A 16,326-nucleotide genomic window follows, 5' to 3' on the forward strand; every position below is an offset into this window, starting at 1 on the left:
AGAGACTGTTTTTTTAAACAAGATGGTGAGTGGGTCTTGGCCCGTAAGTGGCCATGGCTGGTCCATGGTCCAACAGCTCTTCACACTAACCGGCCAACCGAGCAGAGGAGGGGTGGCCACAGCTCTACCGTGGCGCTATACCTCTGCATTTGGGAGACAGGACAGGGCTGGACCTCATGGCTGGCCCCAACCATTGGCTGCCCTGAGAATGGTTTTCCGTGGTTTTCCATTCTCCTGCACTAAGGCGAATGCCGGGACAGTTCCAGGCATTTTGCAGTATTTCAACAGGTATTACCATGTTACAAAAATATTGTAAGTCCCATTAACCACGTCACTAAACTGTTTAGGTTTCTTACTATTCTGTTCTATAATATTCTAGGGCTACTCGCTCACATCGCGGCATTTGTCTCACTTTTTGCTTTTTTATACCCATCGTAACTTCTAAACGAAAGGTTCAATTATAATAATTTAAAGAGCAATGTACATGTACATAAGGATAATATCATGATGCGAGTGTAATCATCTTTTGATTCTACCCTTGTTTTGATCGAGTAATTTGAACAACTACTACAAAATGTTTTCATTCCTCCCCTGAGGGTGGAGGCAGGCCTCTTAGACGGTGACGCCATCTCTCATGCCAGGAGATTTGTTGCGGTGAAGGAGATGCTCAGAAAAGGTGAGGGGTTGGCAGCCATGGCCTATACTAGGAATCCCTAAGGGGGTTTTGATGGGGGTGGGGGGTGGGGGGTGAAGAATGGTGACAAAAATATGCATTTATATAAAACCGTTTGAATAATGATGTTTTAATGTCAAATGATATCCTAGGTGTTAAATAACAGAAGGTCTGAAACAAATTTAACCGCTCAGAGAGTTAAATGGGGGTTAAGATCCAAAAACAAATACAGGGTGCGCACAAATGATTTCAAAAAATTCCCGTTTGTTTATTATTTGTTGTAACATTACAAAATTATATAGACAGACAGAAAAACTCATACAGGTTTCTTATGAGCCTACAAGTGCTCGATATATGCGCCATGAATGACTCTACAGACATCAAATCTATAGTCAAGTTCGTCCCACACCTGATGTACCACGTCGCTGTCAATTTGACCAAAGGCATTGATGATGCGGGCCTGCAGTTCTGTTAGATCAGCCGGTAATGGTGGCGTACAAACTGCGTCTTTCACATAACCCCACACAAAGAAGTCGTATTCGCCGATGGTATCAACAGTTCAAAACCACAGGATGTCTGCGCAAGGGAAAATAAACAGGCTGGCCTAGTGTGCCTGAAGAAACGGTTGAGTATGTGCCACCTCGGAATTTAAAGTTTACGGTCCCTCCTTCTGCACTGAAAAATCAATTACAGGGCACACCTACGTGGATATGCTGGAGCATTGGCTCATGCCACAGTTGGAGACCGATAGCATAAACTTCATCCACCAACAGGATGGTGCTCCACCTCATTTCCATGTTGATGTTCCATGACTTTCTGAACAGCAGACTTCCAGAAAGATGGATCGGTCATATTGAGAATGAAGATCACGCCCTCATGTCATGGCCTCCACACTCTCCTGACCTCACCCCTTGCGACTTCTTCGTATGGGGTTATATGAAAGACGCAGTTTTTACGCCACCATTACCAGCTGATCTAACAGAACTGCAGGCCCACATCAACAATGCCTTTGGTCAAAATGACAGCGACATGCTACGTCAGGTGTGGGACAAACTTGACTATAGAGTTGATGTGTGTAGAGTAAATCACGGAGCACATATCAAGCACTTGTAGGCTCAAAAAAATATGTGAGTTTTTCTGTCTGTCTATATAATTTTGTAATGTTACAACAAATAATAAACAAACAGGAATTTTTTGATACCGCTCAAATCATTTGTGTGCACCCTGTATATCCATTCCTTCCTCCGAAAAGGTTTAACATACAAAGACAAAAATTCCAAACAGCAGTGCATATTTTAAAACCTGTGTGAAATAGGAAAATTTTTAGCATTCCACAACTAAAGTGATAAATGAGGTTAGCTCCGTAAACAAAATTATCATCCCTTCAAAACTGTTAGACATACAAAGTTGTAATTTTAAGAGAAGGGTCTTCTGTGTCCTAGGTATAAAATATCGTATAACGGTACTTCAAAATATTTCTCCCCTCAGGGGTTTAGATGATGGTTGACTCTCAAAAACACAATATCCATTCTTCCAAAACCGTTTCAGACACAAACTTATTTTTCTTGTATGAAGGGTGGTCTTCTATATCCTAGATGTTAGTAAACATTTAAAAACATTCACCCCATAAAAAAGTATTAATTCCTCCATTACTGTTCAACGTACAAAATCAAAATTTCACAGGTTGGTCGCTTTTACATCCTAGATGTTAAATAAGATAGGGTTTAAAACATTCAAATTCTTCCGTATGGGGTTCAAATGATCAGAAAATATATAATCATTCCCCCAAAACGATCTGACATACGAACTGAGGGCATATTTTACATGCTTAACTGACAGTGCGTAATATGTGGTGGGACGGAGAACTGGAACTGTGGGAAATATAATTTTAAAGTTTTTTATTTAACGTGTCTGAAGGATTTATTTTTTGGTTGGAACTCTGGACTCTACTGGAATTATTTTATGTAACGGCAAGAAATATTAATTTAAATATGTGTGTAATAATTTTTTTTTAGGCAATAGGCAATATATATTGAACAGTATGAACATTGCAAGATGCAAACAGTGATTTTATTTTGTATGTAAATTTTATGTAATTGATAATTTAAAATAATGTCAGCAAGCATGTTAAAAGACACTTGGAGCATTTTAACTTGAAGAATTTCTTGAAGAATTATTTGAAAATTAATTTTTGTAATTCTGTATGTCAAAACTGTAATCTGATGAAAATGTAAAGGTGCTTTAGTTGTGAAACATCCTATACCGCATGTGCGGTTATTGCTGTTGAAATAGGTGTCACAATAGGAATTCTCGAGAAGATGCTAACTATTTTTATATGACCATATATGATCATGCAATTTCATTTGCTAGAATAACGAGATTTCCTATTGGCAAAAAGATAGGGAATCTAGTGGAATTTGTTTCCCATTGGTGGATTGTGATTTGTAAATTTCCGGCCTTAGGCCGCTTCGCGTGTGGGAGGTAATTTGGCCGCGTCTATTCCATCTGACCGTCCTCGAGTGCGGTTGTGCTCGAGGGTTTCCCCTCCGGGGACCCTACCTCCTTATTGGTACGTGCCATTTCTATGCCTTTGCTGGCAGGACCTAGTGTTTACAGTGCACTATGTTTTCTGGTATGGGCTAGAGCAATTTTGTTACTTTCATTGATCTGTCTCTGTCTTATCCTTGGCTTTGACAATATGAAAGTGACTGAGGTATGAGCGATGCTAGTAATGCCATTCCATGTACAGCCAGTCCCTGCTATGAATGGTATGAAAATGTTGCTTATAGGGTCAGTTGGTGCATGCATTTCAGTGGGCTTCGCAGACTGATATGTAATATCAACTTCTGGCTCAGTGAGGAAAGCAACGGGAAACTACCTCACTCTTCATTTCCCTAGTACGCCTTTTCAGTGATGCCTAGGCAGTCTATGACAGCTGATGGCAGAGCTGTTGAGGATCCAACCAGCCTTAGGGCTGAAGACTGAACATACATACATTTCTATTGCCATTTCAATGTTTTCTGATTTTGTTTGATTTGATTTAATTACTTTGGTATTTCAGTATTTCCTTGCTTAATGTCATTTTTAAAGTTGTAAATTTAACGTGTCCGAGTTTGCCCTAGATTTCCGTTGCCGTAATTTCAGTTCTATCACTTACTTTCATTTAAAACTATACATTGTAATGTAGCATCACCTTTCTATTGTTAAATCAAATTTTCTCTAAATTACTTAAGTATGTCTTGATTCCGTGTCATGGAACTGCATTTGGTTAAAGTCTTTTAATCACCCTTCATTTGTGCACAAGTAGCAGTTGCTATGTCATGATCTTGTTTCTTGCAATACCGGTACTCGTATGAGTTTCGAGGTGATGATTGTAAGTCTTTTCTCCCCCATAACGCCATACCTTTCCATAGACCTCATAGGGCTCCCATGTTCCACTCTCTTCTCCTAGTTTTAATTTTTTAGGCCTGTAAGTGTTCCCTTGTATTTGATTTAAATTTTGAGTATTGAAGTTATCCGTCATGTTTCCATGCTTTGATGTGTACTCACCACCACTGCATCATTTTACTATTTCCTTATTCATATTATTAAGTGTCTATATTATTTACTATTTCTTTATTCTCATTTTATGGCAACTTTTATTATTATTATTATTATTATTATTATTATTATATTTATTATTTTATTATTATTCTACATATTATTATTATATTCATACTTTTATTATTATAATGTGTAGGCGTAATTATCCCGATTACTGTTACATTTGATAACAGAGCATAGGTTATGGGAGGAAGAAGGATTTACAATTATCATTCTCAGCTAGCTTTTCTAAAATTAATTTTAAATCTTAAGTTTGAATATAGTTCTAAGTGTTACGTGTGTATTCTTAATCCCTATTTCCTTTTTCATGTTTCTTGCACGAGTTCATCTCACCATGTGTTTTTTGTTCCGCGAGGGGCAATTTTGTGTTGTTGTTTCACCTTGTAATTAACCGTTGGAGGAAATCGTGTGTCACTATTTGTAACAAGTTTTTTTTTTTGGTTTCGTAAATTTTAATAAATTTTCTTGTGTGGCAAGCTTTCGCTGACCACGTGTTTTGTAGTAAAGTGATATCTTCACATTTCTTGCGCTGTTGTCCTGCTCGTGGACGTAGAGACCCAAAAATTGTTGTTCCAGCTAATTTAGTTCCTGCTCTTTTCAAATATTTCCATGAATTCCCTGTCAGCGGACACCATGGTGTATTCAAAACTAGAGAGAAAATTCGTAAACACTTCATTTGGAAATCTATGGATGGTGAAATCCGCACTATGGTCAAATCTTATAAAACCTGTAACATTAGTAAACCTGCTCCTAATACCCGCCTTGGTCTGTTGTCATCTGAGCAAGATTCTCGCCCGATGGAGAGACTATTTATAGACTACATTGGACCATTCCTGCGATCACGGAACGGCCATCGTTTCATACTTGTGTGTGTTGATGCGTTCTCGTGTTTTACATGGCTGTTTCCTACTCGCATGGCTAATGCTAATACTACTATTTCTTGCTTGAAATGGATCTTTGCTTCATTTGGACCCTGTCAATTTCTGGTGAGTGATAATGCCAGAGCTTTTACATCTGTGCAATTCTGTAATTTCTGTTTTGATCTATCTATTTCTCATGTCACCCCTTATTATCCCAGGCCTAATTATGCCGAAAGAGTCAATTGAAATCTAAGATCTGCTCTTATTGTCTACCATTCTTCTGACCATTCTAAGTGGGATTCATCACTTAATTGGTTATCATTTGCTTCCAAACTGCAGTTCATGAAAGTCATAAACAAACTCCTGCTTCATTGATGCTAGCATTCACCCCCAATTCTCCACTCTCTAATCTGTGGTCTATTAATGATCTTCTACCTGATGTCGCAAATCCAGAAACGATCCATGCTGCTTGGCACCGTGCGCGTAAGAATCTGAAAGTATATTACGCTAACTTTCAACGAAACTATAATCACGGGCGAAGACCACACAATCTGTCTGTGGGTGACCAGGTTTATGTAGACTCATACTATGAGTAGTGCTGCGGACCATGTCATTAGTAAGTTGGCCCCCAGATTTCGAGGTCACTGCACGATATTGAAATTTTTAACTCCTGTGTCATTGTTAGTCAGCGATCCTGAAAAGAAGAGGATCAGGCGAGTCCATTTGTCACAAGTCAAGATCCCCTAGTTATGAGATGATGCTTTAGAAACTATTAGTTACTTAAGGAAACTTAGTTGTAAGCAAAATTTTGGGGTATATATCCGGCCAGATACATTGGCAAGTTTAGAGGTTATTTAAGATTTTAGTTGTAATAAAAATGGTTGTTTGAGATCATATTAGGTATAATTTAGTATGTCCTTTAGGTTAAGATTTTCATTCACTGTCATAACTAGGGATCCCTTGTAAAATTTCCGGTATTACGGTAAACTCCAGTATACTTTCCTAATTTTATTTGGTCTCTTATGTTTGGTAAATTTTTATACATGCTTGCCCTGGGGGTGGGCTTGGAGTTCCCAAAGATATTTGGGGCGAGGTTATCTTCCTCGCATGATATTCACAGTTCCTATTATAATAGTAATAGTCATAAAAAAAAAGAAAACCCACCCTTCAGTCTGTTTCTCAAGAGACTCTTCTGCATAGCCGAGGCTATGACTTTTCCTGTGTCACTTCTTTTTCTGCTGCGGTTGATCTCTGTTCCAGTGATCACTATTACCTGGTCTAGACAGGGAACCTGTCGTGCCTGTTGGAAGGGACACTATGAATTCCTGACCTGTTTGCATCCAACCTGGGAGTGTATTGTCGCAGAATTCCTGGTGGTGGCAGTTACCCAGTACTGTGCCATGTTTTACTACATGTTCACTGTGAGTTCGCTATTCAAGTGAACTGGATGAAGCTTCATTGGAGACCCTGATGGGACTGAAAAGGGAAACCATGTTGGCAGGCGGCCGATGTCAGCGATCCTATGGACAGCAATACCTGTGGCCGAGTTTAGGAAAGTCTGCGTCCAAGATACTCTTAGTAAAAGTTGCATCAAGATGTGGTGATACGTGTTGGTATCAGTGTGTGTTCACAAAATTCAGACCTCCAGTTAAAACCACCATTTAATGTAAAGTGGTTTTTTTTATTTATTATCGAGCAGACTCGAGATTCGGCGGTGGAGGATGTCACCGGTGGCGAGTTCATAGTCGGTGGAATCATTTAATTCTTGACTTGTTATGAAGCCGTCATTGAAAGAAACTACGGAACTGATATTTTTGAAGAATGGTTTTTTTTTTTTGTTGCTGTAAATTTATGTAAAATTTTGTGTTTTATTTCTGGTGAAATTTTGTGATTTTAAAGAATTTTCAGGACTCCCAGAAGAGACAATTAGTTACTTAATCATTGAGTGTAAAAAGAAAAGACATTGATTTTTGTAGTGGAGATCTCCAGTAATATGTTTGTTGTAACCCATTTTTTATATCGCCCTGTAGTTGCCACGTGGAAGCTTCGATCACGAAATCGCTGAGTTTTGCAATCGAAACCTCTAGAATAAATTTCCCACATTACCATATTTGGTGCTGTAATGCTATTGACAAAAATAACGCTAAATTGTGTTGGTGAAACTTTGGGTCGAAACATTGGTAGCTTCCCTGATTGGCTGTTTGAGTGTTTCTCAATTTCCGGCCTTTGGGCTCATTAGCAGGAGCAAGGCTCTGTTCAGCATCTTTGGTTTTCATACTTCTTAACGATCGGACGCACCTTGTAAGCTGGTCCGCTCAGCGACTCCAGCCATCTCGGAGTAAGCATGTTTTCTTTTCTCAGGTGTTGAATTAAAATGTAAATTAATTAATTACCTTAGACCCTGGTTTTTTACTGTTTGATTTTGTAATGCCTTAGTTCGTCAGCTAGGCATATCCTTTGTTTTGGAGGCAATTCCTTTTATTAACCTTTTGTGTAAATGTAAATTTTAATTTTTTCTGTCCGAGTTGCCTCCAGTAATTCCGCGTCAATTTAGTGTGCACCTATTGAGCTATGCGTCCCTCACTGATGTGTATTAGGTGAGGAATGCACCTCTATAGGCCTCTGCACTAAATTTAAATTTCCGTTGTTTTCTTGTCTTGTAAAAACTCTTTGCATTTGCCTTGTAAGATAATTGTAATTATGTCATATTCCCGTTAAATTTTCCTTGTAAATTTCATTATCGAAGTTATGCTCACCTTCTTAAAGGTAATTGTAAAGTTGTGTTGGTATTTGATTTTTGGAAGAACACCGATAGGAACCTCGTGGTTCGATTTAATTATTTTTTTAATTGATAATGTTATCCTTTTAATTGGTATTTTATACCTTGTTAAAATTCTTTATTGTGAGTAAATCAGACTAAAGGGATAATGCTCTCACGTTTCTTTCCCTACAACGTCACGTAAGATCTCGTCCTCTGTAGGGTTTCCCAGCCTGCTTCCCATATATCCTTTCTCTAGTTGTCATGTTAGTTATCCTGTGTAGCCATGTGTTGTCGAAAATTAAAATGTTTTCCTGGTATATCATCGGCTGACGTTGTTCTTTCAGGTTTGTTATTTTGCATTATAAAATAATTATGTGCTTTATGTGTACCTTGTAAAGGGGGATGACATCTGGTGGTGCCGAAAAAATTTGTGGTGTGGTGCAATTTGTGGTGTTGCATGAATCTTCAAATCTCCATTTAAGCCTCCCTTTAATTTCATTTAGATTTGTTATTTTTCATCATTTCTTTTGGCGATGTTGGGAGGAAGAGAATGTAATATGTGGTGGGACGGAGAACTGGAACTATGGTAAATATAATTTTAAAGTTTTTTATTTAACGTGTCTGAAGGATTTCATTTTTGGTTGGAACTCTGAATCTACTGGAATTATGTTATGTAACGGCAAGAAATATTAATTTAAATATGTGTGTAATAATTTTTTTTTAGGCAATGGCAAGATATATTGAACAGTATGAACATTGCAAGATGCAAACAGTGATTTTTTTTTGTATGTAAATTTTATGTAATTGATAATTTAAATTAATGTCAGCAAGCATGTAAAAAGACACTTGGGATGCTTTAACTTGAAGAATTTCTTGAAGAATTATTTGAAAATTAATTTTTGTAATTCTGTATGTCAAAACTGTAATCCGATGAAAATGTAAAGGTGCTTTAGTTGTGAAACATCCTATACTGCATGTGCGGTTATTGCTGTTGAAATAGGTGTCGCAACAGGAATTCTCAAGTAGTTGCTAACTATCTTAATATGACCATATATGGTCATGCAATTTCATTCGCTACAATAACGAGATTTCCTATTGGCGAAAAGATAGGAAATCTAGTGGAATTTGTTTCCCATTGGTGGATTGTGATTTGTCAATTTTCGGCCTTAGGCCGCTTCACGTGTGGGAGGCAATTTGGCTGCGTCTATTCCATCTGACCGTCCTCGAGTGCGGTTGTGCTCGAGGGTTTCCTCTCCGGGGACCCTACCTCCTTATTGGCAAGTGCCATTTCTATTGCCATTTCAATGTTTTCTGATTTCGTTTGATTTAATTTAATTACTTTGGTATTTCAGTATTTCCTTGCTTAATGTCATTTTTAAAGTTTTAAATTTAAGGTGTCCAAGTTTGCCCTAGATTTCCATTGCCGTAATTTCAGTTCTATCACTTACTTTCAATTAAAACTATACATTGTAATGTAGCATCACCTTTCTATTGTTAAATCAAATTTTCTCCAAGTTACTTAAGTATGTCTTGATTCCGTGTCGTGGAACTGCATTTTGTTAAAGTCTTTTAGTCACCCTTCATTTGTGCATAAGTATCAGTTGCTATGTCATGATCTTGTTTCTTGCAATACCGGTACTGGTTTGATTATGTTAATATGATGAGTTTCGAGGTGATGATTGCAAGTCTTTTCTCCCCCATAACGCCATACCTTCCCATGGACCTCATAGGGCTCCCGCACATTCCACTCTCCTTTCTTATTAGTAAATTTTTAGGCCTGTAAATGTTCCCTTGTATTTGATTTAAATTTTGAGTATTGAAGTTATCCGTCATGTTTCCATGCTTTGATGTGAATTCACCGCCACAGCGTCATTTTACTATTTCCTTATTTTTATTATTAAGTGTCTATATTATTTACTATTTCTTTATTCACATTTCATGGCAACTTTTATTATTATTATTACTAGATTTATTATTTCATTATTATTCTATCTATTATTACATTCACATTTTTATTATTATTATTAGTATGTGTACGCGTAATTATTCCAATTATGGTTACAAGTGGACTCTCCAAAGTTTAAAACTTAAAATACATAATAACTTTCAGTTTAAAACCCTAGCGAAGCACGGTTATCTTGCTAGTAAAATATAAATAGCATACGTAATCGAATCCCACCATTAGCAACCCTGAATGGATTTCCATGCTTTCCCATTTTTACACCAGCCTGTACCTTAATTAAGGTCATGGCCGCTCCAAGCTCTTTCCCATCCTTGCGTCGCTAAAATTCTTTGATGTGTTAGTGCAACATTAAACCACTAGCAAAGAAACAAAAAACATCAAAGTCAATTTTCATAAACAATATTAAATTATTTCATGAACAGTAAGATGATTATGCATCATATTGTATGTAACACTTCTGCTGAATGAAAATCCGAGAACAACGTCCTTAACATTCACCAGAAATTTCAACGTTAATGAATCAAATAAGAAAACATTAATTAGCAATATGATACACTTGATGTACAAAATCTAGGTTCTTGAATATTAATGAATCAACAACTGAGAGTAATGAAGCAACTTTTTCCGGGTTGAATAGCATTGTTTTGTGTACCTTATATACAGGTTGCCAACATTTTGAATTCATTGCACTATTCTTTGTCAAGGCAACGGATGTACCCCTACTCAATCCAAGCCAATCATTTCCCCAGGCATCTAAAATAAACTACAAAGGTGGTCACTTTGCCTTGCCTTATATAGTCTCTCCACCTCTCAGCTATCACAAGGCCCGGGGAGCATCTTGTCACATCTGGAACATATCTCTCGCTTGGAGGACACCAGGGAGTTTCCAGTGCTGTTATGTTACTTGAGGGCTCATCCTGTATTTTCATGGTCTGACCTGCACCTTGGTAATTTGTGCAGAAAAGGCAACCAAAAATTGTTGATTTTTTAGCTTCCCTCTAAATCCAAATTGTTCATGTGTTTCTTAATTTCTATAGTCTCTCTGACTTTTCCTTCAAGATTCTGGGGCTCAGCTGCTAAAATCTTGGTTCTAAAAAAAATGATAAAATTTCACCTGACACAATGCTTCTTTTCTATAGGTCTGCATTCCCCGTTTACAGTCGGTCGAACGAAGGCAGTCATGTAGTTAAGACCAACTCCACTAGAGAGCGTGACTTGTCCGACCGCTTGGTGCTAGACAGTCTGAGCAAATGCACGACATTCAGCCTGACTGATTCACATTCGCAGTCACTACGTTCATTGTGGACATGGAAGGAAAGTCTAAAGACAGCTTGAAAGGAAAGCTTGAAAGGAAAGAATATGGATTACTAAAGTAAGAAAGTAAGAAAGAATGAAGAGTGTAGGAATACTTATTGCTAGTAACAAATGCATATGGTGAACACGTAGGATATGTGCCATGCAAAACGTTGTGCTTCCTTATTGATGTTTGCATCTACTACCTCACATACAAAAGCATACATTGTAAAGTGCAGCCTCATACAGTATCACATGGTATCAAACAAAAGATTACATGGAAGCGCATCAAAATGCGTAATAGGTCATCGTCCCTTTACTTTTGTTTCGGGAACAGGGTTCCATGTCAAAACAAGTTAATATTGACACAGACTATGGACGAAAAAATGTTGCCGATATTCCTCCTAAAACAATTTATTTATTAAATGATCACCTTTCTGATGATGATCCCATTGCAACAGCACAGAATATCCAAGACTTTATCCGCTAGCAAAGAAAATATTATTTATATCAGCCTCCAATGTGGCAAGTGAAAGAAATTTCAGTTCAGCTGGTAACTTTATTAATGACGAAAGGAGTTTGCTTAACCAAGATAGAGTAAATAATGCTCTATTGATTCATTCTGTACTAAAACAAACAAAACAAAAATGGGGAATTTTTGCAAGGATGTGTAAAACAGTACAAGTTAATATTCTGTGTCTACTAACGTGACAAGTTTTTTTTTTTTTCGCTAGTTGCTTTACGTCGCACCGACACAGATAGGTCTTATGGCGACAATAGGACAAGGAAGGGCTAGGAGTGGGAAGGAAGCGGCCGTGGCCTTAATTAAGGTACAGCCCCAGCATTTGCCTGGTGTGAAAATGGGAAACCACGGAAAACCATTTTCAGGGCTGCCAACAGTGGGGTTCGAACCTACTATCTTCCGAATACTGGATAATGGCCGCACTTAAGCGACTGCAGCTATCGAGCTCGGTAACGTGACAAGTTGATCTCACAATATTTATAGTAAGTTTGTAATTACATTCATTCAATGCACATTTCGTTAAAATATTTGCGTGGTGTCCAACATTTTATAGTCAGCCACTCTCCTTTCTTCATTCCTTTTAAGTTTGTTCATAATAACTTCATTGATACTGTCGGTAAGCGCATCAGTCGCCTTACCTCAGACTACATGCTGCTAGCCAACCCGTTGAAAGTCGACCAAAATACAGTCAACCGTATAACGGTTGAATGAGCATGAGCGAACGAACTGAGTAGTTTAAAGACCTCTGTTCTTTTCCATGTGAGAGAGACTCCACTGGTCTAAGTAATCTACCCTCTTGCACCACCTAAACTGATTCACACACACAGCTTCATCTTTATGCCATCGTGGACTAGGGGTTAGCATAGTAGCTTGCTGCCAGGCTTTGTCACAAGTTTAAAGGATTGGGACAGTGTTCTCTCAGCTTCAAGAAGTTAACTGATAGTGAATTGGATTAAATTCCACTCTTGATCATCTTAGAAATGATTTTCCATGGTTTTTCACTTCAACTCTAGGCAAATACTATGATAATACCTAACATACAGTGCACGAATATTTCTCTCCCAGTCTTAACTAACCCAATTAATTACAAATGCACACCACAGTTAGACATACCTCACTAACCTGGGTTTTCAAACATCACACACAGGGCTGATGCTCAAGATATCCATGGTGCTTGTGACAACTCTTCTTTAGAGAATGAGATAATGTGATCAACAGCCCTCTATAGGGCTCTCAGCTAGCATGTGGTGCTATGGTGTATGCACCAGTGCATGTATCTACAATTAATTGGGGGCACAACTGGTAAAGAAACAGCTGTGAGTACCAGCACTGATTTTCCTAAGAAGAAGGTACTGGTACTGTTTCTGGGAATACAGAACACATGCTAAACCCTGTGATAGTGTATACCACAAAACTATCCTTTTATGGTCTTACAAGTATATACTCTTCACTTAACTCAGACAAGTAACCAATCTCATTATCAAAAAACAGAAAAGGAGAAGTATACTTACAGGCATTTTTGCATTTCCTCTACAGCATCAGCCTCCTGCTGTGTTTGTTCTAGTTTAGAACAAAGCTCATTCTTGTGCTTTTCAAGGTTGTCTTGAAGCCTTGTAACATCCTGTGTTAAGGATACTATTTTATCATTTCTTTCTATAGACAGCTGCTCAGCTGCCAATTTCTCTTCTGTAAGGTTTGTAACCTGAGTCATTAAATCATTGCACAATATATTTGCTTCTTCCTTTTCTTCAGTTAACTGAGATATTTCCTTAGATAATCTAGTTATATCATTCTCTTTTTTAACTAACATTTCTTTTGAGTTGCTTTCATTTTGCTTCACCAATTCAAGTTCTGCAGTTACATCTGCCATTTTCTCTTTAATTTGAGACAATTCCCGTTCAAGAGATTTTTTCTCTTCTTTCAAGTTAACCATCTCTTCATTCATTGATGTCAACTTCCTGTTTTGGGTCTGGATTTCACAAAACATAAGGTCCTTCTCATTATTTAATTTAGTCACTTGTTCTTTGAGGATTTGTATCTCCTGAATGTTATTTTTCATGTCAGTTTCCTCTACACTGAACATTGAAACTTTTTCAGTTAATTCACTAATTAATTTTTCTTTCTCGGAAAGAGACTTTTTTATGTCTATTATGTTGTTTTGTAGTTCTGTCTGCTTGGTAACTGCAGACACTAGCTCAGCATCTTTCCTGGATTTAAGTTCTTCAAGACAATGCAATGACTCCTTCATGGTTTCTAACTCCTGTGTGAGACACTGCTCTTTTCTGATGCTCTCCTCAGCAATCTTTTGTATCTGTTTCTGATACTCTTCTTCAACAATGCTTAGTTCGTCACATTTGTTCATGAGTTCCCCTTCCAATAGCTGCAGTTTCTGAGTAAGGTTTTGTACCTCGGAAGTCAGGTACTCTTTTACTTTATTGGCTTCTATGGTGATAGTTTCCATGGTCTCAGCTAATTCTTCCTTATCTTTCCGAGTCTTTTCCAGTGTAATAAGAAGTTCCTTTTGAATATTGTCTGCCTTCAATTCCATCTGCGTAATATTAGTTTTAGCTGTTTTCTCTATCTTCTGGCACAATTCCGTTGCCTTTTCCAGTTCCCACTGCAGTTCAAGCTTAGCGGACTTCTCATTCTTAATATCCTCTTCCATCTTCTCAAGTTTATCACTGTAATCAGTCAGTTTCTTTTTTAGGTCCTCTTCAGATTTTGCATACCGCTCACAGTCCTGCTGAAGCCTGTGCTTCGTATTCTCATGCTCCTGGTTTGAAGAAATTAACTCCTCCTTTGCAGAATTCAGTTCTTTTTCTATCTCACGCAGATCGGACATTAACTTACAAGTTTGTTCTGAGGAACTATTCGAGGACAAGGCCATTTCTGAAAGGTCATTTTCCTGAAATAAGAGAGAAAAGGAATTAGTTTCCTCATGTTACATTTTGAAAGTAGGCACATAAAAAATATGTAAGCAGTGAATATACTTAATTGTTACCGTCATATTAGAGAGAAATTTAATTGCATTCCCAATGTACTGAGTTCAGAAATTCCCATTGCAAATCTTCTATAAATTCTAACTCAGTCTAAAATACTACAATGAGTAGACTTGTTTTCTTTTTAAAGCTGGAAGAAAAGTCAGTAAGAAATGAATGCTGTACAAAAATATCACTACCACACCACAAGGCTCTTACTGATGAAGATGTATCATTGTATCATTCATACAGTACATGTGTGATTTTCATATACATGACTTGGAAAGATGCTTTTCCTTTAATCTTGGGAATGCCAGAGAATCAGGGAATTTAAGGATCAAAGAATCTGTATTAATGGTTATAAAGTATTTCAGACATTTCAGATGCACATATTGAAATTTAGTTTCTTGATTTATTTCTGATCTGCATCTTCAAAATGTATATTTTTCCTTTACTGTGTTAAAAATATGAATGTTCCTCATAAATCGTGAATAAAACAAACATTTTCACACCTTAAAAATTGGCAGAGGTAGCACTGATTAACACCAATATTTATTTGAATTATCTGATTTCTTCAAGATTGCATGTGCCTGACTCACCAGTGAGGTAAAATGAAACAAAATGGCATATGGCTTTTAGTGCCGGGGGTGTCCGAGGACAAGTTTGGCTCACTAGATGCAGGTCTTCTGATTTGACACCTGTAGGTGACCTGCGCGTCATGATGAGGATGAAATGATGATGAAGACGACACATACATGCAGCCAGCATGCCAGCAGATTTAACCAACTGCGGTTAAAATTCCCTACCCTGCTGGGAATTGAACCCAGGACTCCTGTGACCAAAGGTCAGCATGCTAACCATTTGGCTATGGAATCAAGAGGAAAAATTAATCAAGCAAGGAATTAGTCCCTCAAAGGAAGAACAAGTATGCCTGAAAACTTGTGTCTGCTCTATGGTCAAAATGTTGCTTGAAGAATATTTGCATAGAAACCAATTGACTAGTGCAGAACAAATTATTTTCAACCTTGAATGGATTAGAAGTTCTGTAATTTCATCTCAGAAATGAATTTCAAGGTTTGTAGAGCTACCTGAAATCTTATAATAACCATTGATATGACTAAATATCATATGGATCAGGATTTGGGCATTACAAAAATTGTCATCATCATCCTTCATCATCATCATTTCCCTTTATCCAGCTGTAGCCGGGTAGGGGCAAATATGGTTCCTCTCCACTTTCTTCGGTCTTTCCACCACTCCTCCTCCAACACTGTGTCCCAGTCCAGGTTTCTTTCTATAATGCTGCGTTGGATGGTATCCTTCCATCTCAATCGTGGTCGTCCACGGCCTCTCCTTCGTTGGATTTGCATTTCCATCACCTTTTTTGGCATTCTTTCGTTGCTCATTCGCTTTATGTGCCCAAACCATCTTAGTCGGCTCTTCTCTATTCTATCATTCATTTTTTCCACTCCAATTTCTTCCCGGATTTTCTCATTCCTTATTTTGTCTCTTCTACTCTTCTGTATCATACTCCTCAAGAATTTCATTTCGGCCGCCTGTATTCGACTCTCATCCTTCTTTGTCATTGTCCAAGTTTCTGCTCCGTAAGTTGTTATGGGTACGTAATACATCTTGTACATAGTATCCTTTGCTTCCATTGGCACATCTTTGT

At 37.7% G+C, this 16,326-nt stretch overlaps 1 protein-coding gene across 10 annotated transcripts in view; it reads right to left on the reverse strand.

Annotated features, from left to right (window-relative positions):
* Positions 1–16,326, reverse strand: part of LOC136864525 (CAP-Gly domain-containing linker protein 1) — a 958,550-nt gene that overhangs the window by 182,055 nt on the left and 760,169 nt on the right. For all 10 annotated transcript variants that reach the window (XM_067141621.2, XM_067141618.2, XM_067141619.2 and 7 more), the window contains one exon: positions 13,188–14,581. In XM_067141621.2, coding sequence (XP_066997722.2) covers positions 13,188–14,581 — 1,394 coding nt within the window. The remainder of the gene's footprint in view (positions 1–13,187; positions 14,582–16,326) is intronic.

This window comes from Anabrus simplex, chromosome 2 (assembly GCF_040414725.1).
Source record: "Anabrus simplex isolate iqAnaSimp1 chromosome 2, ASM4041472v1, whole genome shotgun sequence".
Taxonomy (NCBI): Eukaryota; Metazoa; Arthropoda; class Insecta; order Orthoptera; family Tettigoniidae; genus Anabrus; species Anabrus simplex.